At 46.6% G+C, this 27,577-nt stretch overlaps 1 protein-coding gene across 1 annotated transcript; it reads right to left on the bottom strand.

Annotated features, from left to right (window-relative positions):
• Nucleotides 1-27,577, bottom strand: LOC147090047 (putative G protein-coupled receptor 139). Its single transcript, XM_085977125.1, has 2 exons — nt 27,134-27,577; nt 1-1,585 (listed from the first exon to the last, which is right to left on the bottom strand). The coding sequence occupies exons 1-2, from the start codon at nt 27,480-27,482 to the stop codon at nt 684-686; spliced, it is 1,251 nt and encodes a 416-aa protein (XP_085833251.1). The 5' UTR covers nt 27,483-27,577; the 3' UTR covers nt 1-683.

The following is a 27,577-nucleotide window of genomic DNA, read 5'->3' as shown; positions in this document are numbered from 1 at the left end:
TAAGTCTCATCATGATTTTAAAAGCTTCATAATGTTTTATTGATGGTCATAATCATTTACAAAGCGTTAGAAAGATCTGTAAAGTGCTGTAATGATGGAAAGCATTATAAAGGGTTATAATGATTAATAAAATCCTGGTGGCGGGCCTTCTCCTCCCCGGGCTGGGTTGTTCAGGATCCTGTGGCCCGGGCCAAGCCGGGCTGCTCTGGCTCGCCGACTGGTCTCGTGGTAACCAGAACTCCAGCTGCTGCTGCCCTCAGGAAGCCCGCCTGCCTCCCGCCGCCAGGGCAAGGTCCCGAGAGAGGGCCACAATCTTTGTGCGGCATCCGAGAGCTGCAATCTTTGTGCGGGGCCCCAGAGCTGCCATCTTTGTTCTGAGACCCCAGAGCTGCAATCTTTGTGCGGGGCCCCAGAGCTGCCATCTCTGTTCCGAGACCCCAGAGCCACAATTTTTGCGTGGGACCCAGAGCTGCCAACATTGTGCTGGACCCCATTGCCACCATCTTTGTGCTGGGACCTAGAGCCTCAACCTTAGTGCGGGACTGCAGAGCCGCCATCTTTGTGCTGGGCCCCAGAGCCGCCATCTTTGTGCGTGGCACCAGAGCTGCCATCTTTGTGCGGGGCCCCACAAAATCAGGCCCAGGGAACTTTCAACTCTCAGGCTGCAAAGTCTCCGATTCTTCTCATCCTTTAATGAATTTTACAATCAGAGTAAAGGGATATTTCCACACATTTTTCAACTGCTGTCTGAACTTAGTCTGGGTCATGGCGTAAGTCCCAGTGTTTGTGCAGCAACTAAGCAGCTGCAGCATGAATCCCAGTTCCATTACATAATCAGGTAGAAATATAGCCTCAAACCCCAAATCAACCATTCGGCTCCATATAGAAAACACCATAAACACTGCCCATAACAGGATGAAATTGCCAGAGATAACAAGCAGTAAAATGATGGATTTCCTGCGGCTCTCCATCTCTGTGTCTCTGGGTCTCTCCCCACTGCTGGGACCCCGGAGTCTCCTGCGGGCTCTGCTGGACACTAAAATGTATCTGACGGTAACAGCATTGAGCAGCAGAATCACCACAAATGGGACCCCCGGGGTGAGAACATAATGAAGGAACTCGATTGTTCCCCAGACCCGGGAAATCATACCATCCATTGTGACATCACAAAACCAGGGGTAGTTCTGAAGCCCATACCGATCTGTGAACATAAAATACCAGAAAATGTTTTTTAATCCGCTTAGCACTGTCACTGTTCCCAGAACCACAGCCGCCATTTTCTCGGTGCAATATTTAGTTTTCAGCTTCTGGCAACAAATGGCCAAAAATCGATCAAAGGTGAAAGTGACGGTGAACCAAACAGAACAGTCTGTGGCTGCGAACAGCAGGACACCGTGGATATTACACACACGCATGGACTGCACGAAATAAAACTGTTCCTTATAAACAATCGGAATGTGCCTCAATATCAGGTCGAGGATAACGACCAGTAGATCCGCTGCTGCCATGGCCACCAGGTAGCGAGTGACACATTTGGAGAGACCGCACTTTCCCCGAGACAGGATCACAATCGTCACTAAGTTCACTGTGAGGAAGAGAAATAAACAGAAATTACACATCAGGCTGGGAGCAAGAGCAGCAGTTTGATGGAATTCGAGGAGGAATCTGCAACTCATCTAATTCTATTAGCTGTGTTGCTGAATACAGGATTTATTGTAAGAATAATAAGGAATAAATTGTGGAATCAATAAATGAAATGGGAATGACTTCAACATGACAATAACAGATGTTTGATCAAGGAGAGATTAAATGATCAATCTACCTTTAGCCCAGCAGACAAAAGCACCACCTGAGGTACCAGGGACACAAAGGACCAGAACCTTTCAGGAAGCCTTTATGTCCCGGGATCCATCATTATTTGGAGCGGTGCAATTCGCTTCTGTGCCCCTGTGTTTGGACAGCGGCAAATCCCGCTTGGATTCCTGCTCCTGGTTAGAATATCAATGATATATTGAACTGAAAATGAATGCAACAGCAATATACAGAAACTGCAAACTTGGCATGCATTAATTACAGGCAATTGTATATAAAATGTGTGGATGTAATATGACAATGCTAAGATAATAAATACAAGTGCACTGCAGTTATAAAGATAACTGGGCTATCAGAAGTGTTTTGAAATTTGAGTGTTCCACATTTTTGTTGAAATACCCAAACCGTAGTTCAAAGAAAGGAAGATTTACCAAATAACATTGCAAATTTCATCAATACGAATGGACACTGAATTGAAAAAAATAGTGATCATTGACCAGGTAATGTCCCACTAAATGCATTTATCAACATCAAAATCAGACGATTTATCCCACAGGCAAAGTGCCACCGAATGCTGTTGTAAAGTATCTGAACACAAATGGAAGATGTTTATCCTTGTACTTTTTCACCTGTTGTTTCCATCTAGTGCAGAGAATATTAGACGAGAAGATATCAAAGGATTTTCTTATCCTCAGTATTTCAGTGACAATCAGCTGGGAATGTTTATCCTGAAGTACAGCAGGAGGCAATAGAGAATCTCTCTGGGTCTCACTGACAGATACACTGAACCGTGACAGACGGGCATGGGATCCAATTGTCAATTCAAAAGAATGATTGGAAATAAATGTATTGAAATCTGGCTGAATGAACATTTTGTGAGAGTATAAGTTATCTTTGTAATCCTACTTTAACCATCAGAAGCAGTGCCACTAATGCAGAATTGGAGAGGATAGGGAAGGGGACACTGACTGTAACTGAATGATTAGCGGATGATTCTGGCTTTTAAAGATGTGGATGTGATCTGCCTGGATTTGTTCCTGTGACTCTGTCAGTAACCATACCGAGCATTAGGTGAAAACCAAATCAAAGTACTGCAGATACTGGAAATCTGAAATGAAAACAGAAAATGCTGGAAATACTCAGCGGGTCAGGCAGGATCTGTGGGGAGAGAGAGAGAGAAACAGAGTTAATGTTTCAGGTCGATGACATTTCGCCATTAGGTGAAAAGTCTCCTCAACCAAGACAGCATTCTTCGGATCTGATACTAAGGGGTCCATTTTCCTGGAGCCGTCAGCCGGCGTTTCAGGCGTGTGGGGGGGGGGATCGCAAAAATGGGGGGTCACGACCTCCCACCTGGTCCCCCACCCCGTCTGACTTTCACCCGGCGTTTCAATCTGAACCGAATCAGTCCCGCCCGCAGCAGGCGGGACAGGTCGTCGGGAGCCTAATCACCAATAATTGGCATCTATAATGCCATTTTAAGGGGCCCTTGCTATTTTCAGCCTTTCCCCAAGTTAAACACGCCTGGTGGGAACCCCGCTGATGAAACTTGGCGTGAACAATGTCGGCTTGATTACTTTCAGCTGCAAGTCAGACAGGAAGAAGAGATTTAATCAGACTGCATTTTAAGGTTGCAGGACCTTGTTGTTTCAGACTTGGGGCAACTTGTTCAAGGCTTAGGCACAGCTGTGGAAGGTTGGAGCCTCACATACTTCTCCAGTATGAGCCTCTGGGAAGTCCCTCTCACCACCCACACTGAGCGCTTCTTCAACAGAGGCATGGGAGGCTTTTTTTTTCTTCCCTTCTTGGCATTAGAGGATCTCCAACAGCAGAGGAGGCAGCAGCAGATCCAGCAACAATAGCATCACCAGCAACAGCAGCAGCAGCAGGAGTGACAGGCTGCAGCTCACACACCTGAGGCAGCACAGGCCAGAAGGGGCCAGTGCATGGAAGGCCGTCGGTGCATGAGATACCGCCCAAATAGAGTCTACAGACACAGGGTGAGCCACCTCAACATGACTGAGCAGCAGTGCCAAAGGCGGCTCCGACTTTTGCGAGAGGTAGTGACTGACATCAGCGCAATGCTGCAGCAAGACCTGGAGCCCAGAGCACCAGGTCGACACTCTTTACCAGTGGCCATCAAAGTCACCACCGCCCTCAACTTTTTTGCCTCAGGCTCCATCCAGGGATCAGCAGCAGACATCAGCGGCATCTCCCAGGCGGCCGCACACACTTGCATCATGCAGGTAACCGATGCACTCTTTGCCCTCGTGCACAATCACATCCATTTCACCAGGGATCATGCAAGTGTGAGGGTGCGAGCGTGTGGATTAGCTCAGCTGGCAGACTTTGCAAGGGTGCAGGGCGTCCTTGACTGCACACATGTGGCCCTTAGGGCACCTCATCGCAATCCAGGAGTTTTTGTCAACCGCAAAGGCTTCCATTCCCTTAACGTTCAGCTGGTGTGTGACCACAAGGAGGAGATTTTGCATGTTTGTGCCAAGTAGCAAGCTGCCATGACTCCCTGATACTGCACCAGTCTACTCTGCCTCCGCTATTCAGTCTACCGGACGAACTTCAGGGATGGCTACTTGGAGACAAGGGCTATCCCCTGTGAAGTTGGGTAATGATGCCGTTGAGGAGACCAGCCAACGAAGCTGAGTGGCGCTAAAACTCCAGCCACATTTCCACCAGATGCATTATCAAGCAAACCATCGGATTGCTGAAGATGCGCTTCAGATGCCTGGATAGATCAGGTGGAGCCCTACAGTACTCCGCAGCCAGGTTCTCCAAAATGTCGTGGTTTGCTGTGTACTTCACAACATGGCACAGCGTCATGACTTGCAGATTCCACAGGACCAAGAGGCTCCTCACAGAGCCGCCTTGGATGAGGTGATGCAAGGAGGAGGAGGAGGAGGAGGAGGAGGAGGAGGAGGAGGACGAGGCCGAAAGCGACAATCCTGCAGAGGCCCATCAACCAGCGGCACCATTATGCGAGAACATTGCTGGCTGGAATGCAAGTAACTCACTCATCCTGCCCAGATTTGCTTAGCCTGGTACATCAAACATGGTAGCCTCGCTGCTTCTTACCTGAGCATGGACAATGGCTAATCCCTGCGCATATCTACCTATTTGACTAGCTTGCTGACATCTGCAAGTAATGCTAAGGCCTCTATGTGAAATCCCCATTCGCCAAATGACAGACGCCACAACTGCAGCAGTTGCCATCAGATTTTTAATGCACAAGATACTAATGGCATTAAAACTATATACCAAACTTTTCAGCCAAGTGAATAACCTTGTGCTTAGTGCTTTATTTTTCTCTTACGCGTGCTTCTACGTAGTGGTTCCCCTGGGGCTTCAGCAGAAGTGGAGGCCCATTGCTCACTTTCCTGCTGCTCCTGTCTCGACACCTTTGGCGGGCATCCTCTGGGGTGGCGAGCCGATGAGGGCTCGCCAGCAGTCTGCTGCTCCTGTGGCTGTGCAGGGGTTGAAACACCTATCTCACTTGGGTGTGGACTCTGATGCGGCTCTGGCCGAGGGCTCTGCAGTGGCAAGGAAGTGTGAGCGCGTGGAGAGGAGCACTCAATTCCTTGAGGAGTGGCAGCAACCTCCCCCTCATGGGTCAGGTCCCCCTCAGCGCCTGCAAGTGGCTGGAGAGCACCTTGCTGCACATCAGGGGGGGCCATGGCGACCCGTATCTGCACTGGAAATCCTGCTCAGAAGGACTTCCATGAAGGACTGGTTTCTGTGCTCAATAGATGCCCATCGCTCCTCAAGAGATGTCATTCACTCACCATGTTTTCGATACCCTGGCGACTAAGCTCCTCCATGGCTGTAGCCCTCCTCTCCTTGGCCGTAGCACTCCTCTCCTCAGCGGCAGCCAGCCTTACCACGGAGGTAGCCATCCTTTCCGTGGTGATGCGTTCATGCGACAATGACTCCACTAATGCTCTGCTCATGTTCATTATGGATTCCTCCATTCACTCCGCACTCGCAGCGACCCTGGAGAAAAAACCTGCCAGAAACTCCTGCATCTGTACATGGAGATCCATCACCTCTTCTCTTGCAGATGGACCCAGAGGCAGAGGGCCGTCATGCAGCTGAGCTGAGCTGGCAGAGGCCTGCGCCCTCCGTCGAGGACTCTGCACTGCTGTCCATGTCTCCACAATCTGCTGATGCGCACTTGTGAGCTGTGAAACACCAGGAGACAACACTACTCTATGTCCCGAGGATCCCCCCGAGGTGCGAGTGTCTGCGCTGGTGCTGGGTGTGCTTACTTCTGCTGACGCTGCACCCTCAGAGGTTGGAGTTTCAGTGAAGAGTCTGGATGCACAACTTCTTCCTCCTCCACAGTGGGGATGGCGGCTCTGGATGGTCCTGTGGGGGAGTAAAGGAAAGAGTTAGACATGTGAGGCCAAGGCGACATGCACATTGGATTTTGCAGATGCTCGTAAATCTAAATGATGTAGCTTCAGAATCATAACAGCGACTCATGCTATGTCAATGAGAGAGTTGGAAAACTCTTCTGTCACCAGCTTGCAGGCCTGCCCCTGTCTCTCCTTCCCCAGCTTCCGCAGCCACATCAGCCCCGACAATCTCCAGCACTCCTTCCTCCCATGGGATCAGTTGGGCTATTGAGGGTGGTCCTCCTACAGTCCTGGCTCGCTCTCTGTTATTGTGAGCTCTCTTTTACTGCAATGAGGGAGACAAGTGGAGTTTGAGTGAGAATGCAGGAGTGAGTGCAGAGATTGCATAGCATAGATACTTAGAGGGGGACAAAGATGGTGTGAGGCTGCAAGACCAAGGGCCCTCCCTGTTTGTTGTCAGTTGTGTTAAAAGCATCAGAGTCAGAGGTAGTGTGAGGGCTGCATGGTGGAATAGTTATATGAATGTGAGCATAGAGAGAGAGGTAATGGGTAAGGGTGCATGGATGTGACTGTGAAGTGGGATGTGGAGGAAGAGAGTGCTGAAGCTGAGTGCTGTTGGGGAAAGGCAATGGGTATCAGGTTGAGGGTGATGGAAACTTCATACTTACTTTTCCTCTACGGTGAAGGTCTTGGAATCGCTTCCTGCACTGCACCCATGTTCTTTTGGTGACTCCCAGAGAGTTCACATCTGCTGCCATCTGCATCCATGCAGCCTTGGTCTCAGTGGGCGGGCTCATCCTCCCTGACCAAGGGAAGAGGACCTCCCTGTGGGCCCTAACCCCATCCAATACTGTCTGTAGTGATGACTCATCGAATTTGATGGCAGCTCAGGGTCTGGCACTGGCCACAGCTGCTGCAGGCTCCTCTGCCATACTGAACGGCTCGTTGGGAAGCCTGCAGTGGTTGCAATGCTTGCTACAGACTTTAAAAGCACCACGAATGATGACACCATAGTGTGGGGCTTTCTGACTGGAAATAGTCAATTAGCAATGGTGCCCACACGCTGGAAATAAATTGGCCAATTGAGGGAAAATTGCATCCAGCTGGCAGACCCATTTAGATTCGTGTCGGAACCCGATATTCGGGGAACCCGACAATTCCCCGCACCTGCGGGAAAATTGGCCCATTATAATGTTGAGTGTAGGTAGCAGACTGAAATTCGTTAAATAAAGAGTCACCTCCAATAAATTTCCTTGAGGTGAATATAGAACATTTGAATCTTGGTAACACGATATCATGTTCAGAATCAATAGCCGACAGCAGCACGGATGGGATGGGGAACGACAAAGAGAGAAAAACAGTTAAACATGTGGGAAAAATTCCGTTGGTTAGCGCCTCCCCTTAGCGACTTTGGGTGGTGCTAATGCGGCGCTACATGCTTAGTGCCCGAGCGCAGCTATTGTAGCGCCGCTCATGAAATCAGCCAGACATTTTGTACTGGCACTAAAGTCCACCACCACGATCTCCTGCACCCACAGATCATGATATCATGCGAGCATGCAATGCCCCGGAACGGATATTGAGTCACGTCCCCTGCTTTTCCACCTGCAGCTAGGGACGATAAGTAGAGCAAAAAGATTTCAAGTATTGAAGAGGCTGTGGGGAGCGCTTCTTAAAGGTGTCCACTTCCTGCCTCTTCTTTTTGGTGAAACTTTTGGTACATGCAGGTTGAGAGGGGGAGAGACGTCTGGAGAGATTCGACGCTATCCGAAGGATTATCGGGTCCTGAGCACCATTTTCGATGTTCCTTTTTATTTCACCTTTCTTCTAACAATATTTAGAAACTTGTATTTGGGCTGCACTAACTCAGGGCGTCGTCATCGTCCAGCTTCACCTTCGGAGGCAGCAGAGGCGCAGGAAGGAAAGAGAGAGTGTGGCAAAAGTGGCCAGAAGGAGGAGGGCCATTAGGCCTCTGCACAGGCGGCCTTATCCACCCAGGATATTCAGCGAGCAACTCTCCTCCTATATCCATTTGTCTGAGGAGCAATGTTTCCAATGGCTGTGCTTCAGCGAGGAGGTGGTCACTGAGCTCTCCCACCTCCTGCAACCAGATCTGCCGCCTCAGCTCATGACTAGGTCGTCCCTGTCGGTGGCAGTGAAGGTGAGAGTGGCTCTGAATTTCAAAGTCAGCGGTTCCTTTCAGGCTTCTACTGGGGACATACTGACTATCTCCCAGTTCGCTATTCATTGTTGCATCTGGGAGGTGACAAAGACATTGTATAAGAGCAGATGCCAGTATATCTCTTCCCATGACCTGGGACAAACAGCATGAAAGTGCATGTGGCTTTGTGAGGAGAGTGGGCTTCCCCATGGTTCAGGGCGCCATTGACTGCACGCATGTGGCATTGTGGGCACCTCATGATAATGTGGAGGTGTTCCGGAACCGCAAGGCCTTCCACTCTCTGAATGTCCATTTGGTCTGTAACCACAGACAGCTCAAACTCGCCATCAATGCCTGTTATCCTGGCGGTGACAATGGCTTCCAATAAGAGGAAATGCTAGTTCATCTCTCCCCCCATGACCCGGGACAAACATCGCAAACATGCATGTGGCTTTGTGAGGATAGTGGGCTTCCCATGTTTCAGGGTGCCATTCACTGCACGCATGTGGCATTGTGGGCACCTCATGAAAATGCAGAGGTGTTCCGAAACCAGAAAGGCTTCCACTCTCTGAATGTTCAGCTGGCCTGTGACCAGAGACAGCTCACCCTCGCCGTCAATGCCCGCTATCCTGGCAGCAGCCATGATACTTATATCCTGCGCCAGTCTGGAGTCCCAGACCTCTTCCAACCGCCGTGTCAACCTAGTAGATGGCTCCTCGGGGACACGGGTTATCCACATTGCACCTGGCTGATGACACCGCTCCTTAACCCCAAAACCCCTGTCGAGCTGCAATACAATGATAGCCATAGCGCCAGCAGGAACCTCATAGAGCAGACGGTCGTGTCTTGAAACAACGGTTCCGGTGTCTGGACCACTCAGGAGGAGCCCTGCAATACTCTCCCTAGCGAGTCTCCCTCTTCATTGTTGTATGCTGCATGCTTCATGACTTTGCAATCATGAGGGCCCAGCCATTGCCACCAAGGATTGGAGCACCACCTGAGGAGGAGGAGGAAGAGGGAGAGGAGGAGTAGGAGGATGAAGAGGAAGATCAGCAGCACCAACGTGGGAGGGAGGCGAGCAATGTTGCCACTGCAAGGCCCGTCACTGAACAGCTCATAAGACAGCGAAACAATACGTTATTGAGGAGATGGCTTCTGGGATGAAGAAGCACATCATTGAAAGCATCCTGCAACCCCTGTTTCCGGGCAAAGCTGCAATGAGTCAACTCATAAAGGATATAAAGTAACAATTAAAAAAATATTTACGTTACAAACTCTGTGTCATTTATTTAGGACAAAACAATTAGAAACAAACCCAACAAAACATGAACTAACAAAACTCATTCTCACAACATGGAGATAAACAGCAAAACATTCAACAAATATAATAACAACAACCTCGACCTTTCCCACAAACGTTCCCCCGATTTATTTACAGATTGCACTGTTGGGCCTTCGTAGGTTGCCTCCATCCCCTGCGCACTTCCGCCCATCCCACCCTGTTGCTCCTCTTAATGTGGCTCCAGTGGCTGCAGCAAGGGTGGTGGAAGACTACTGAATGCTGGATCCAGAGATTGCCTTGAAGGACGCCCTCGATTAGACCTGTGCATGGAGGGTCTGGCTGTAGACTGTGCCAACTCTGCATGGACGGCAGCAGTCTGGGCTGGCTGTTTTGCAGGTCATGCCAAGCAGCAATGCTGTAATCCTGAGAGAGGACAGCATCTTCCTGCTCGACCGACAAACTGCCACTCGCCCGGGGCAGAACATCAGCATCCAGATTAATCTGCTCGAGCAAAGATTGCAAGCCTGCTGCGGTACTGAAAGATTCCCGGGGGACTGTAGGCGACTCAACGAGGTTGACAGCAGTCAGTGCTTGCGTGTCATCAATCTGAGATTGCATGAGAGCAGTCTGACACTGGATGGCACCAGCCAATGACTCAATTGCATCAGTAAGACATTGAGATGCTTCGGCCTGTGCTGCAATGAATCCTGCCTCCTCACCCATTGCACATGGCTCTGGTTCACCAGAGTCTCCCTGCAATTGAACCATTCTCTGCAATGAGGCAAGGATGGAAGGCAGAGAAAATATGTAACGGCAAAAGGGAATAGTGCAAGGCTGGATGGCATTTATTTTAATGCAAGGAGTCTTGCGAATAAGGTGGATGAACTGAAGGTGTTGATGAACACATGGGAGTACGATATTGTTGCTATCACGGAGACATGGTTGAGGGAGGGTCAAGACTGGCAGCTCAATATTCCGGGGTACAGAATCTTCAGGCGAGACAGAGGGGGGGGGTAAAAGAGGAGGGGGTGTCACAATTTTAATCAAGGAGTCAAGTACTGCTGTAAGGAGGGATGATATATTAACAGATTCCTCTAATGAAGCCATATGTGTAGAACTTAAAACAAAAAAGGGGCAAGCACTTTGCTGGGAGTGTACTTTAGGCCCCCAAACTGTCAGGGTGAGATAGAGGAACAGATATGTAGGCAAATCTCAGAGAAATGTGCAAATAATAGGGAAATAATAGTGGTGGATTTCACGTTCCCCAATATTAACTGGGATAGTCAGAGTGTGAAAGGCTTAGAGGGTGCATAATTCTTACAGTGCATCCAGGAGAGCTTTTTCAGCCAGAATGTAGAAAGTCCTACAAGAGAGGGGGCGGTACTGGACGTAATTCTAGGGAATGTGGCCGGGCAAGTGGTAGAAGTGTTAGTAGGTGAGCACTTTGTGATAGTGACCATAATTCGGTGAGATTTCAGGCAGTCATGGAAAAGGACAGAGATGGGCGGAAAATAATGGTTCTAAATTGGGGGAAGGCCGATTTTAATATGATAAGGCAGGATCTGGCCAAAGTGGACTTGGTTCAGCTACATGTAGGAAAATCCACATCGGAGCAATGGGAGTCTTTCAGAAAGGAAATTGAGAGAGTACAATGGCAACATGTTCCTGTATAGGTCAAGGGTGGGACTCACAAGCCCAGGGCACCTTGGAAGTCAAGGGAAATAAGGGAATGGATTAGGAAAAAAAGGGGGGCTTTTGGCAGATACAAAGGACTAAAGACAGAGGAAGCCATAGAGGAGTATAAAAAGTGCAGTGGGATACTTGAAACAAGAAAAATTAGGAGAGCGAGGAGGGGCCATGAAATAACACTGGCGAGCAAAATAAAGGAAAATCCTAAGGTGTTTTATAAGTATATTAAGGGCAAGACGATAACTAGGGAAAGAGTAGGGCCCATTAGGGACCAAAGTGGCAATCTGTGTGTGGAGCCAGAAGATGTAGGTGGGGTTATAAATGAATTTTTTGCATCTGTGTTCACTATGGAGAAGGACGGTCTAGACATAGAAATCGGGCAGGGGGACTGTGATATACTTCAACATATTAGCATCGAGAGGGAGGAGGTACTAGCAGTTTTAGCAGGCTTAAACGTGGATAAATCCCCAGGCCCGGACGAAATGTATCCCAGGCAGCTGTGTGAGGCAAAGGAGGAAATTGCAGGGGCTCTGACGCAAATTTTCAGAACCTCACTGGCCACAGGGGATGTGCCAGAGGACTGGAGAACAACTAATGTAGTACCATTATTCAAGAAGGGTAGAAGGGATAAACCAGGGAATTACAGGCCAGTGAGCCTAACATCAGTGGTAAGGAAATTATTGGAAAAAATTCTGAGGGAGAGAATTAGTCTCCACTTGGAGAGGCATGGATTAATCAGGGATAGTCAGCATGGCTTTGTCAAAGGAAGATCCTGTCTGACTAATGTGATTGAATTTTTCGATGGGGTGACTAGGTGTGTGGATGTGGTATACATGGATTTCAGTATGGCTTTCAGTAAATTCCCGCAAAGAAGGTAAGAGCCCATGGGACCCAGGGTGCCTTGGCACATTGGATCCAAAACAGGCTTAGTGGCAGAAGGCAGAGGGTGATGGTCGAAGGTTGTTTTTGTGACTGGAAGCCTGTGTCCAGTGGGGTACCGCAGGGATTGGTGCTGGGTCCCTTGCTGTTTGTGTTCTACATTAATGATTTGGATGTGAATGTAAAAGGTATGATCAGTATGTTCGCAGATGACACGAAAATTGGTGGGGTGGTAAATAGCGAGGAGGGTAGCCTCAGTCGGCAGGACAATATAGATGGGTTGGTCAGATGGGCAGAACAGTGGCAAATGGAATTTAACCCTGAAAAGTGTGAGGTGATACATTTTGGAGGGACTAACAAGGCAAGGAAATACACAAAGAATGGTAAGACCCTAGGAAAGCCAAAGGATCAGAGGGACCTTGGAGTGCATGTACATAGATCCCTGAAGGCAGCAGAATAGGTGGACAAGGTGGTTACAAAGGCATATGGGATACTTGCCTTCATTAGCTGAGGCATAAAATATAAGAGCAGGAAGGTTATGATGGAGCTGTACAAAACGCTGGTTAGGCCACAGCTGCAATACTGTGTGCAGTTCTGCTTGCCACACTATAGGAAGGATGTGATTGCTTTGGAGAGGGTGCAGAGGAGATTCACCAGGATGTTACCTGGGCTGGAGCGCTTCAGCTATGAAGAAAGACTGGACAGGCTGGGTTTGTTTTCCTTGGAGCAGAGAAGGCTGAGGTGGGACCTGATTGAAGTGTACAAATTTATGAGGGGCATAGATAGGGTAGATAGAAAGGAACATTTTCCCTTAGTAGAGGGGTCAATAACAAGGGGGCATAGATTCAAGGTAAGGGGCAGGAGGTTTAGAAGCGATTTGAGGAACAACTTTTTCACCCGGAGGGTGGTTGGAATCTGGAACTCACTGCCTGAAAGGGTGGTAGAGGCAGGAACCCTCACAACATTCAAGAAGCATTTGGATGAGCACTTGAAATGCCATAGCATACAAGGCTACGGACCAAATGCTGGAAAATGGGATTAGGTTCGACAGGGCCTGATGGCCGGCGCAGACACGATGGGCCGAAGGGCCTCTTTCTGTGCTGTATAACTCTATGACTCTAAGACTCGAAGGATGGGTTCGAGGGTTTGCGCATGGATGACAGCTGTACTAGTGGCAGACAGCTCCACGCTCCTAGGCAATGCATCCATGCTGCTGTGCACCTTTGCCATTGCACCCACTAACTTACTATGCATGCACAAGACCTGGGTATTCATGGCTGCAATTTCGGGGTCCTCATCCGAGTTCTGTGCAGCAGAACTCGGGTGCCTACTCACCCTCTGGGTAGATGGCCCCTGAGCTTGCTGCAGCCTGCTGGGTCCAGGAGCTTCTCTTTCATCAGACACTAACACCCTGCTCCCCTCCAGGGTAGGCGTGACCCCAGTGTCTGATGTGTCATGATTACCTTGGTCATGGACGGTGCCTTGTGAAGGCCTGTGGCATTGATCACATGACCGAGGTACTCAACTCATGCCTGAAAAAAATCGCATTTATCCCTGCAATCTCTGAGTCCATAATCCCTCAGTCTCTGTAGTGTTGCGTCCAAGTTACGGAGGTGGTCTTGGCCATCACACCCAGTAACTAAGATATCACCTAAGTAGCGCTGGACTCCAGGCAATCCACTAAGGATCTGGTCCATAGCATGTTGGAAAAGCGCTGGAGCTGATGTAATTCCGAAAGGAAGCCGACGATACCTAAATAGGCCCTTGTGCGTCACGATAGTCAGCATTTCTCATGACTGTTCATCCACATGCATTTGCAGTTAGGCTTGACAGAGGTCGATTGTACTAAACGTCTGGCCCCCAGCAAGTCCCGCAAACAAATCATCAATATGGGGAAGCGGATATTGCTCCATTGACAATACAGGGTTAACAGTTACTTTAAAATCTCCACATATCCTAACTCTGCCCCCTTTCATGTGCACTGGTACGATGGGTGTTGCCCATTCAATCACGCTGACTTATTCTAGTACTCCGCTTTCAACAAGGGCTTCTAAGTCAGCCTGGACTTTTGGTCTGATGGCATAAGGTTCGGGTCGTGCCTTCATGAACTTGGGTTTGCTATCCTGCATAATACGAAGCTTCACAGTAATATCCTTCATGCTACCCAGTTCTCCATTAAAGACTTCTATATGTTTTTTAAGATGGCGGTTAAGCGTGGTTCATTTTGTGACATCATGTAGACTGATGACAAGTCTAATTTATTCTCTCCATCCACGAACTTCCCAGTAGGGAGGGGTAGTCTCCTTTAATTACGTAGAGTGGTAACTTCCTAGTTTGTCCATTCAACTGAACTGTGACCTCAGTGATACATCTCACAGTTACTCTTTCACTGGTATATGTCTTTAACGCTGGGTTAGCTGGCTGAAGTGGAAGGTGCTTTAATGGCTTTTTGTAGACTGTCTCTGTCATAAGAGATACTGCTGCCCCAGTATCGATCTGCTTTCGCACAGGCTGCCCCTCCAGCAAGGTGAGACCCAGTAGCCATGCGAATCCACAGCTACAGTCAGCACGTTCAGTGATGGTTACTCCTCTGTGTGTCATTTGCCGCTGTTTTGTCCTGTTCTACAGAGCGGACATGCTGCTTTGTCTTTTGCTGCATGTTTTTTTTCTTCCTTCCGTCTTTGACGTTTTCTCTGTGCCCTTTTTATTTCTGCATGCTCGCTGAATATGTCCCTTTTTACCACAGCTGTGGCAATCCATGTCCACACACCAGCATGCAGAATAAAGATGCCACGTTTTGCCACAACGGAAACATGGCCTTTGACTCTCTGTTCTTACTTTGTGCACTTTTTTTGTTGCACCCAACTGTTGAGCTTCCTTAGCTGCCAATTCCATGGAAATACTGATTTCAATGGCCTTTTGTAGTGTCAGATTACTCTCCGTTAATAGTCTCTTCTGTATGGCTTCAGTTCTCATACCATACTAGCCAGTCTCTTATAGTATCATTTAGCACGTCATTAAACTCACAGAGCTCTGATAGTCTTTTTAGTGCAGCTACAAACAAGGTCACAGTTTCTCCTTCTTCCTGGTTACGCCTGTGGAAACTAAACATCTCGGCCATGACTAGGGGTTGGGCGAAAATGCCCTTTAATATCTCCACAATTTCGCTATATTGTTTAGTCCCTGGTTTATCTGGATGCACTAAAGTACGCAAAAGATTGAGGCCTAGAAATTGGGTTTTGGCTTAGCCAGGGCTTTAGCGCCGGAAGTTAGTGCCGGCGCTAAGTCCCCCTGCGCGCACCAAAAATTCAGTAGCGCCACGCCCAAACGGCTGCCGGCGCTACTGAAGGGTCTTAGCGCCTGGAAAAGGGCGCTAACTGCCGTTTAGCGCCGCAATTCCGGCGCTGCGGCACCCGATGCGGTGCGGCAGGCTGGGGAAGTGCAGGCCTCCTCCTTCCGTTAAGGAGGAGCTGCCTGCACCCGGCCGCGGCCCGCGCAAATCTGTTTAAAAATGAGCCCGGCACCTCGGACAAGTGCCGGGCTTGCATCTGTTCCGGGGGGCGGGGAGAAGTCCGGGGAGGGAGCTGCGGGCAGGCGGCCGGTGGGAAAGCGGCCGGCCGCCGCGGGGCCTTTAATGCGCTGGCGCAAACACATGTTGGACTCTGTTGCCAGAGTCTTAGTTGCGGCTGCCACGGGCGAGGTGGCCGCAACTGAATTTTGGCGCTGGGGCCCGTCGGCATGGCAACCGGGACGCTGCGCACACCGATGACATCATCGGTGCCGGCGCAGCGCTACCGGTGCAACGCCGCTTTAGGGCCCCAGGGAATTTTTCAACTGGCCATAACTCTGGCGCTAGTCCCTCTAGCGCCTCAAAAGCGGCGCTAAGGCTAGTGAATTTCTAGGCCTGAAAGTCTTTGGTCCCATCACAATTAACAATGTAGGTACTACCTTGTTCCCTCCAATGTCATTTGCTTGTGTGAAGTATTCAAATCGTTCTGTGTATGAGCTCCATTGTTCGACATTCTCATCAAACGGTCCAATGTTACCGAAACTCCAGCCATTTTCCTTCTCTCAGGCTCCTAATTATCATTCACGAAGGATCCTTCCAATGCTGAACTCAACTAAAATCACTATCAGTTATTTAGTGCTTCAATTCACAGATCGTTTCACAGTTGAATAAATGTCCTTCCCAATTTACTCTTTACTTTTCCACGCCTTCATCAAGTCGTTAGTCCCCGGCAAAAATAACAGTTTTAAACACATAAAACCCAACAGTCTTTCACACAGCAGTGCCACATATATTCAGACGTACTCGTCAGCAATTTTGGTATGTCTCGAGAGTTTATAACCTTGCTTGTATAGCAATTAAAAGAGTTTGCATGAGACAGAGTTCAGTTAACAGCCATCTTTACTTCCAGAAGAATCTCTTCAACTTAATGCACGCTATGACCCATCGTGCATTGCAAATCACAACTACGGTAAGCTATCTGGAGCAATTCAAATACAATATTAAAAATACACTGCAATTATTTAGAGCAGGGGGACATCAGTGAGTGACATCAGTAGGTCTCACTGTAACAGACATTAATTACAGTCATTGAACAAACAGACTCATTGAACCACTGTCACCACAAAAGTTTACTGCAACACAATCTAGCTCACCTTATAGTACACAGTTTTAATTTAAAAGTAAGCGAATGTGCAAAATTTCAACTGCCCATGAACATTAAACTATAAGAATTAAGAGCAGGAGTAGGCCATACGGCCCTTCGAGCATGCTCTGCCTTTGAAAAAGATCATGGCTGACCTTCGACTTCAAATCCATATTCCCCCACCCCCTCATCCCTTGCTCCGAGTAGAGTCCAAAAATAGAGAGGACAGAGTTTCCCTTCCTGTATTGATCTGAAGCTGAAAACAAAAGAGGAGAAAGTGACAGTAAAAACGACGAAATAATGTGTTAGCTGTGGCTCAGTGGGTAGCACAAACGCCTCTGACTCATAAGGCTGTGGGGTCAAGTCCCACTCCAAGGATCTGTAGCACATAAATCTAGGCTGACACTCCAGTGCAGTGCTGAGGGAGTGCTGCCCTGTCGGAGGTGCCGTCTTTCAGATGAGACGTTAAATCGAGGCCCTGTCTGTGCTCTCTCAGGTGGACGTAAAAGATCCCATGGCCCTATTTCGAAGAGAAGCAGGGGAGTTATCCCTGCTGTCATGGGAAATATTTTTCCTGCAATCAACATAACAGAAACAGATTATCTGGTCATTATCACATTGCTGCTGTTTGTGGGAGCTTCCTGTGCACAAATTGCCTGCCGTGTTTGCCACACTGAAACATTGGCCCAGAAATTCGGGTCCCCACGGGTGAGTACACACGGGGTACTCACGCGTGTGCCCGATGGAAGTGCCGGTTTCTTGCATGCACTGCGCATGCATGGGAAACTGACACTTCCGTTTCACTGAAAGCAGGGGTTCAGAGGTCGAATGCATGCACACGGGAGGCTGCGTGTGCGTTTTGAACTTACGTTTTTTTTTAAGGTTTCTCCGGGAGGATAAGTCTTTAGAATTTAGAAATGTAAAAACCAGGTGTAAGGCCTGCTTCTTACAAGGTCAGTGGTCATTAATTAATATGAAAACATTTTTTCCACAGGTTTATTTTTTTTTAAATACTTTAAAGCAATGTAAGTATATTTTTAGCCCCGTTAGAATATAAAATTAGTTTCTTCAAAAATTTAAATTATTGTTTAAAATAGTTATTTAGTGTAATTTATAGTTTATTTAAAAAGTGTGTTTAAAAAAAAAATTATTTGAAGGTTTACCGCTATTGTGGGGCCGTAGTATTTACAAGTCTTGACAGTTCTTCCTGTCTGTACATATCAATGGGCATTTCCCTCCTCCGATTGGCTGCCCATGGCCCACGTGATCCCAGGGGGCTCATCGAACTAACTGCGCCCCTGGGACACGCAAGCACAGCGCACCGGCAGCTGGACCAGGCCCCGGATCGGAATTCCACGGGGCCCTGCAGCTCAACTGCCGGTGTGCAAGGTAAGTGCAGGTCGGGGGCTTGCACCCGTGGGAAGACCCCCGACCCAAATTTCTGGGCCATTGACCACACTTCCAAAAGTACCTCATTGGCTGTAAAGGGTTTTGAGATGTCCGATGGTGGCGAACCGCTTTCTTTCTTAAAAGTTAGAATCATAGAATGGTTACAACGCAGAAGGAGGCCATTCAAAACGGCGAGCCCGTGCTGCCTCTCTGCAATAGCACTTCAGCAAGTCCCCCTCCCACGCACTTTCTCCGTAGCCCTGCAATATTTTTCCTTCAAGGTACTTATCCGCTTTCTGTTTTGAAAGCCACGATTGAGTCTGCCTCCTCCACCCTTTAAGGCAGAGCACTGCAAATCCTAACAAGTCGCTGCGTAAAGAGGTTTTTTCTTATGACCCCTTTATTATTCTGCCAATCAACTTAAATCTGTGTCCTCTGATTCGTGACCATTCCACAAATGGGAACAGTGTCTCTCTATCTACTCTGTCCAGACCCCTCGTGATTTTGAATACCTCTATCAAATCTCCTCTCAAACTTCTCTGCTCTAAGGATAACAACCCCAGCTGCTCCAGTGTATCCACGTAACTGAAGTCACTAATCACTGGAATCTTTCTCGTCAATCCTTTCTGCACCCGCCCTAAGGCCTTCAAATCCTTCCTAAAGTGCGGTGCCCAGAATTGGACACAATACTCCAGTTGAGGCCGAATCAGTGTTTTATAAAGGTTCATCATAACTTCCTTGTTTCTGTACTCTATGCCTCTATTTACGAAGCCCGGGATCCAGTCTGCTTTTTTAACTGGTTTCTCAACCTGCCCTGTTAAATTCAATGGTTTGTACACATATACCCCCTGGTCTCCCTGTTCATGCACCACTTTTAAAATTGTACCCTTTAGTTTATATTGTCTCTCCTCATTCGTCCTACCAAATTTTATCATTTCACACTTTTCTACACTAATTATCATCTCCCACGTGTCCGCCCATTCCACCAGCCTGTCTATGTCTTCTTCAAGTCTATCACTATCCTCCTCACTGTTCACTATATTTCCAAGTTTTATTTCATCTGCAAATTTCGAATTTCTGCCCTGTACACCCAAGGCGAAGTCGTTAATATATATCAAGAAAAACAGTGGTCCTAGTGCCGACCCCTGGGGATCACCACTGCATACCTTCCTCCAGTCCAAAAAACAAGAGCTCACCACTACTCTCAGTTTCCTGTCACTCAGCCAAATTTGTATCAATGCTGCTACTGTACATTATATTCCATCAGCTTCAACTTTGCTGGCAAGTTAATTATGTGGCACTTAATCCACGTCTTTTGGTAGTCCTTGAACACCATGTGAACCGCATTGCCCTCATCAACCCTCTCTGTCACCTCATCAAAAAACACGATCAACTTAGTTAAGAGAGGGTCAAGTTATTTAAAACACGGTCAAGTTATTTAAAACACGGTCAAGCTAGTTAAAACACGATCAAGTTAGTTAAAATAAGATTTGCCTTTGACAAATCCATGCTGGCTTTCCATAATTAATCCACACCTATCCAAGTGCCTGTAAATTTTGTCTCGGATTATCGTTTCTAAAAGCTTCCCGTACACCAAGGTTTAACTGTCTGGCTCATAGTTGCTGGGTTTACCCTTGAACAAGGTTGTAACATTTGTTGTTCTCCAGTCCTCTGGCACCACACCCTATCTAAGGAGGATTGGAAGATTATGTCCAGTACCTCCACAATTTCCACCTTTACTTCCCTCACCATCCGAGGATGCATCCCATCCGCTCCTGGTGACTTATCTACTTTAAGTGCAGCCAACCTTTCTAGTACTTCGTCTTTCTCAATTTTTAGCCCATCCAGTATCTCAACTATCTTCTCTTTCACTATGATTTTGGAGGCAGCTTCTTCTTTGTAAAGCCATGCCATCTGCCTCCATTCGTAGATCTCCTTTTTGGCCCTTAATCGGCCCCACTACTCCTCTTACTGCCTGTTTAATATTTATATACCTGTAGAAGACTTTTGGAGTCCATTTTATATTAGCTGCCAATCAATTCTCATACCCTCTATTTGCCCTTATTATTTCCTTTTTCACTTCCTCTCTGAAGTTTCAATATTCAGCCTGGTTCTCACTTGTATTCTGAACTTGACATCTGCCATACACCCCATTTTTCTACTTCCTCTTAATCTCTATCTCTTTCGTCATCCAGGGAGCTCTGGCTTTGGTTGCCCTACCAGTCCCCCTCGTGGGAAGGTTCCTCAATTGTACCTGAATCATTTCTTTAAAGGCGGCCCATTGTTCGACGACTGTTATGCCTGTACAGCTCCATCATAACCTCCCTGCTCTTATACTCTATCCCTCGCCTAAGGAAGTCAAGTATTGTGGCGGAGCCACCAAGAGACACTGAACAATCTGTAATCATTCCTTTAACCACTCTGTGGTGCAGTTGTGGACTGCACCTTTAAGCTGTGTGTAGGTTCTTGTATTTCCATGTGATGACGCCATGACGCCAATCACGTGACCCCCAGTTGGCGCGGAAAGCGTGATGACGTCATGACGTCGGTTTCCAGTATTTAGTGGCAGTCTTGCAGAGGCTGGAGACCTGGACAGACCTGCTGACATCTGCTCTTGTAGTTAATTAGTTAAAGTATTTTGTTTATTAAAGTTTGATTATTTTGTTTCACTGCGTTGGACTTCGTTATTCGGATAGGAACTGCCATTCCTACATTGGTGACCTCGAGCTCATTGGACAACTTTCTTCGAGATACTCATAATGAACACGAACACCGTTGCCCTTAAATTGCCGCAGTTCTGGGAACAGCAACCAGAAGCCTTTTTAACTACCTTATCTACATGTCCTGCTGCCTTTGAGGAAATAACATAAAAGGTGGATAAAGGGGCACCAGTGGACGTACTGTATTTAGACTTCCAAAAGGCATTTGACAAGTTGCCACACAAAAGATTATTGCTTAAGATAAAGAATCACCGGATTGGGGGTAATATTCTGGCATGGATAGAGGATTGGCTATCTAACAGCAGGCAGAGAGTTGGGATAAATGGCTGATTCTCAGACTGGCAATCAGTAACTAGTGGTGTTCCGCAGGGGTCAGTGCTGGGTCCCCAACTCTTTACAATCTATATTAACGATTTGGAGGAGGGGACCGAGTGTAACATATCAAAGTTTGCAGATGATACTAAGATGGGAGGGAAAGTAGTGAGTGAGGATGACATAAAAAACCTGCAAGGGGACATAGACAGGCTAAGTAATGGGCAGAGATCTGGCAGATGGAATACAATACTGGAAAGTGTGAGGTTATGCACTTTGGCAGGAAAAATCGTAGAGCAAGTTATTATCTTAATGGCAAGAAACTTGAAAGTACTGAAGTACAAAGGAATCTGGGGGTCCTGGTGCACGAAACTCAAAAGGTTAGTATGCAGGTGCAGCAAGTGATTAAGAAGGCCAATGGAATGTTGGCTTTCATTGCTAAGGGGATAGAATATAAAAATAGGGATGTATTGCTTCAGTTGTACAAGGTATTGGTGAGACCGCATCTGGAATACTGCGTACAGTTTGTTATCCATACTTAAGAAAGGACATACTTGCTCTCGAGTCAGTACAAAGAAGGTTCACTCGGTTAATCCCGGGGATGAGGAGAGGTTGAGTAGATTGGACTCTACTCATTGGAGTTCATAAGAATGAGAGGCGATCTTATTGAAACATATAAGATTGTGAAGGGGTTGGATCGGGTGGATGCGGGGAGGATGTTCCCGATGATGGGTGAAATTGGAACTAGGGGGCATAGTCTTAGAATAAGGGGCTGCTCTTTCAAAACTGAGATGAGGAGGAACTACTTCACTCAGAGGGTGGTACGTCCATGGAATATGCTGCCCCAAAAAGCTGTAGAAGCTACATCATTACATAAATTTAAAACAGAAATAGACAGTTTCCTAGAAGTAAAGGGAATTAATGGTTACGGGGAACAGGCAGGAATTTGGACATGAGTCTAGGTTCGGATCGGTCACGGCCCTGTGGGTAGCGTAGCGGGCTCAGGGGCCATGTAGCCTGATCCTGCTCCTATTTCCTGTGTCTAATTCTGTTAGATTCAGGAGATGGTTCTGTGATAGTGGATTGGCGGTTAGGATCAGATCAGCCATGATCTTATTGAATGTCGGAGCAGGCTCGAGGGGCCGATTGGCCTTCTCCTGCTCCTATTTCTTATGTTCTTATGTTCTAATGTTCTTCAGGGATCTATGTACATGCACACCAAGGTCCCTCTTATCCTTTGTCCTTCCTACTGTCCTACCTTTCATTGTGTATTTCCTTGCCTTATTCTTCGTCCAAAATGCATCACCTCACACTTTCAGGGTTACATTCCATTTGCCACTGTTCTGTGCATCTGACCAACCTGCGTATATAGTCCTGTAGCCTGAGGCTTCCCTCCTCGCTATTTGCCACTCCACCAATTTTTGAGTCATCTGCGAACTTACTGATCATACCTCCTACATTCTTATCTAAATCATTAATGTACACTACAAACAGCAAAGGACCCAGCACTGATCCCTGCGTTACACCACTGGACATAGGTTTCCAGTCACAATAACAACCTTCGACCATTACCCTCTGCCTCCTGCCACTAAACCAATTTTGGATCAAATGAGCCAAATGTCCCTGGATCCCATGTGCTCTTACCTTCTTGACTAGTCTCCCATTGGGACTTTGTCAAAAGCCTTACTGAAGTGCATGTAGACTACATCAACTGCAGTACCCGCAACCACACACCTATTCATCCCCTCTAATCATTCAATCAAAATGGTTAGACATGATCTGCCCCGACATGTCCATGCTGACAATCCTTGATGAATCCTTGCCTCTCCAAGTGCCGACTAATTCTGTCCCTCAGAATTTTTTCCAATAATTTCCCTACCACTGATGTTAGGGCCATTGGCCTGTACTTCCCTGGTTTATGCCTACTACCCTTCTTGAATAATGGTACTACATTAGCTGTCTTCCAATCGTCTGGTTCTAATGAGGGTGAGGATCTTAATGTAATTAATGTAAGCAGAGAATAAGTACTAGGTAAACTAATGGGACAAAAAGTCAACAAATCCACTGGACCTGACGCCCTACATCCTAGTGTTCTAAAAGAGGTAGCTGAAGAGATAGTGGATGTATTGGTTTTGATCTTCCAAAATTCACTAGATGCTAGAATGGTCCCAGTGGATTGGAATTTCAAAAGGAGGGAGAGAGAAAACAGGGAAGTACAGACCATTTAGCCTGACATCAGTCATGGGGAAATTGCTGGAATCCATTGTTAAGGAAATGGCATCAAGTCACTTAGAAAATCATAACATGATTAGGAAGAGTCAATATAGTTTTATGAAAGGGAAATCGTGTTTGACAAATTTATTAGAGTTTTTTGAGGATGTAACTAGCAGATTAGATTAATGGTAACCAGTGGATGTAGTATATGTTTTTTGTAGAGCAGAGAAGCTTAAGAAACATAGCATTATACAATACTTGAAATTTATGGCACAGAAGCAGGTCATTCGGCCCATCTAGTCTGCGCTGGTCGCAAAAGAGCAATCCACCCTAATCCCACTTTCCAGATCTTGGTCCATAGTCCTGTAGGGTGCGGCACTTCAAGTGCACATCCAAGTACTTTCTAAATGTGATGAGAGTTTCTGCCTCTACCACCGTTTCCAGCTGTGAGTTCCAGAGCCCCACCGCCCTCTGGGTGAACAAGTTCGTCTCACCTCCCATCTAATACTTCTACCAATTACTGTAAATCTATTCCCCTGGTTATTGACCTCTCTGCGAAGGGAAATATGTCCTGCCTATCGACTCCATGAAGACGCTTCATAATTTTATACACCTGAACTAAATCTCCCCTGAACCTGCTCTGTTCCAAAGAAAGCAAGCCCAGCCTATCGAATCTTCCCTCATAGCTAAAATTCCCCAGTCCTGGCAATTAAATCGTAAATCTCTTCTGTATCCTCTCTAGTGCAATCACATCTTTCCTGTAATGTGATGACCAGACTGTAAACAATAATGTAGCTGTGGTTAAACTTGTGCTTTTTACAGTTCTAGCATAATCTCCCTGCTCTTATAATCTGTACCTAGGCTAATAGTTCAAAGGTATCCTGTATTTTCTGAACAAACATATCTACTTGTCCTGATACCTTCAGGGAACTTTGGACGTGAACTCCAATATCCCTCTGTTGCTCTACATTTTTCATTATCCTACCATTTATCGTGTATTTCCTTGCCATTTTAGCCCTCTCCAAATGCATTATCTCTTACTTCTCCGGATTGAATTCGATTTGCCAATTTTCTGCCCACCAGACCAGTCCTTTGATATCTTCCTGCAGTCTACAGCTTTCTTCTTCATTATCAATCACACGGCTAATTTTGTATCATCTGCAAACTTCTTAATCGTGGCTCCAACACGGTCATCTAAATCATTGATATATACCACAAAAAGGAAGGGACCTAGTACTGAGCCCTGCGGAAGCCCACGAAAAACAGCCTTCCAATCACAAACACATCCGTCGACCCTTACCCTTTGCTTCTTGACACAGAGCCAATTTTGGATCCAACTTGCCACTTTCCCTTGGATGCCATGGGCTTTTTCTTTTTGAACAGCCTGTCATTTCTGACCTTGTTAAAGGCTTTGCTAATATCTATGTGAACTACATCAAATGCACTCCCCTCATCAACCCTCCTCATTACGTTCTCAGAAATTCATTCAAATTACTCATGCACGGTCTTCCCTTAACAAATCCGTGGTGTCTGTCACTGATTAATCCGTGACTTTCTAAACGCCGATTTATATTGGCCATCAGAATTTTTCCATTAATTGTTTTACCGCCAAGGATAGGCTGACTTGCCTGTAATTACTTGGTCTATCACTTTCTCCCTTTTTAAACAACGGTGCAACGTTAGCTGTCCTCCAGTCCTCTTGACCATGTCAGCAGCCAGAGAGGATTGGAAAATGATGGCCTGATCCTCTGCTATTTTCTCCTTTGCCTCTGTTCAATGCATGGGATACATTTCATCTGGGCCTCATGATTTATCTACTCTGAAAATGCTGAACACCTTAATGTTTCCTCTCAGTAATTTTATCTCATCTAATATTTCACACTCCTCCTCCTTACCTACAATGTCTACATCGTCCCTCTCTTTTGTGAAGACAGACACAAAGTATTTATTAAGATCCGTACCCATGTCTTCTGCCTCCACATTCTGGTCATCTTTTCGGACACTAATAGGCCCTATTCTTACCTTAGTTATCCTCTTGCTCTTTATGTATTAATAAAACATTTTTATTTTCCTTGATTTTACTTGCCAATATTTTTGATGCTCTCGTGGTGCTTCAATTTCCTTTTTTTAAATTTCACCCCTGCACTTTCTATACTCCTCTCGGCTTTCCATAGTATTGAGCTCTTGGTATCTGTCGAAAGCTTCCCTTTCTTGGCTAATTCTATCCTGTATGCTCCTTGCCATCCAGGGGGCTCTAGATTTGGGAGTCCCTTCCGTTTTTATTTTTGGGAATATATTTGATCTGAAGCCTGACTATCTCCTCTTTGATTGCCTCCCATTGCTCTGACACTGATTTCCCTTCAAGTCCTTGTTTCCAGTCCACTTTTGTAAAATCACATCTCAGCTTAGTAAAATTAACTTTTCCCCAATTGAGAACTTCTACACCTGGTCTACCTTTGTCCTTTTCCATAAGAGGAGATTCAATATAGATGATGAAAATCAGAGATGAGGAGCATTTTCCACACGCAGTGAGTTGTTGTGATTTGGAATGCATTGTCTGAGAACGTGGTGGAAAGAGATTCAATAGTAACTTTCGAAAGGGAATTAGATAATTAGTTGAAGGGGAATATTTACAGGGCTCTGACTAAAGAGTCAGGTTATTTAGTTAGCACTTTCCAAGAGGCAGCACGGACATGATGGACCGAATGGCCTCCTGTGCTGTGCCATTCTATGATTTTTGAGCAAGAGAAAGAGAGAGAGAAGAGGGAGAAGGAAAAAGAGAAAGACAAATAGAGACAGGATGAGTGGGAGAGGTAGAGTGAAAGAAATTAACTTTAAAATAGGAATTGAATAAACACTTGAAGGGGAACAGTTTGCAGGTCTACGGGAAAAGAGAAAGGGAATGGTATTAATTGTAGGGTGAGGCCAAGGTGAGATTTGATCTTAAGGATGAGAATATTAAAATCGATCTGTTGCCGGATCAGGAGCAAATGTTGGTCAGTGAGCACAGGGGTGATGGATGAACGGGACTTGGTGCGAGTTAGGATACGGGCAGCAGAGTTTTGGATGAGCTCTAGTTTATGAAGGCTTGTAACTAGAAGGCCGGCCAGGGGCACATTGGAATGGTCGAGTCTGGGTTTAACAATGGCACGGATGAAGGTTTTTGCAGCGGAATGGCTGAGGTGGAGTGGAGATAGGTGATATTCTGGAGGTGGTAATAAGCAGGACTGGTGATTCAGAGGATATGAGTTTGGAACTCAGCTCAGAGACAAAGAGATCACCGAGGATGTAAACAGTCTGGTTCAGCCTCAGACATTGACCAGGGAGGGGGACTGAATCGATAAATAGAGAATGGATTTTGTGAGGAGGTCCGAAGACAATGACTTTGCTCTTTCCAAGAATTAAATGACAAACAGTAATACAGTGAAACGTGGTTTACAGATCCAATTTCTGGATATGGAGACTTACCGAAGACTCCAACAGCAGCAAAGAATGAAGAATAGTAATACAGTTAGCAAAGGTTTGCAGAGTTAATAGCTGGAGAGAGAGACTTACCAGGAACAACAACAGCAGCAAGGAGGTGAGAGTAAATGAAAATAACAATAATACAGTAAAACATGGTTAACAGAATAGCTGGATAGAGAGAGACTTACCAGGAACACCAACAGCAGCAAGGAGCGGATAGTAAATGCATTGAATAATCTGAAGTGCGTAATAGATCCGATCGTCTAATGTCATTTCATCATAAGATTCTGAAAGAATGTCAAACTGCCAGCTGAAACTCCTGCCCATTGTTGTAACATTCCAATCTACCGCTCTCAGATTCTGATCCATTGTTGTAGCATTCCAATCTACTGTTTTCAGATTCCGATCCATTGTTGCAACATTCCAATCTACTGTTCTCAGATTCCGATCCATTGTTGTAACATTCCAATCTACTGTTCTCAGATTCCGACCCATTTTTGCAACATTCCAATCTAATGTTCTCAGATTCCGACCCATTGCTGTAACATTTAAATCTACTGTTCTCAGATTCCGACTCCCTCTCTGTGGAGCTGCGTGCTGATCCCTGTTAGTGACGGAGCTGATGCTCTCAC

The sequence above is a fragment of the Somniosus microcephalus genome, unplaced genomic scaffold (genome assembly GCF_052327205.1).
Source record: "Somniosus microcephalus isolate GS21.2 unplaced genomic scaffold, FLI_Smic_1.0 unresolved_chr4, whole genome shotgun sequence".
Lineage (NCBI taxonomy): Eukaryota > Metazoa > Chordata > Chondrichthyes > Squaliformes > Somniosidae > Somniosus > Somniosus microcephalus.
This window is presented reverse-complemented; position numbering and strand designations above follow the sequence as displayed.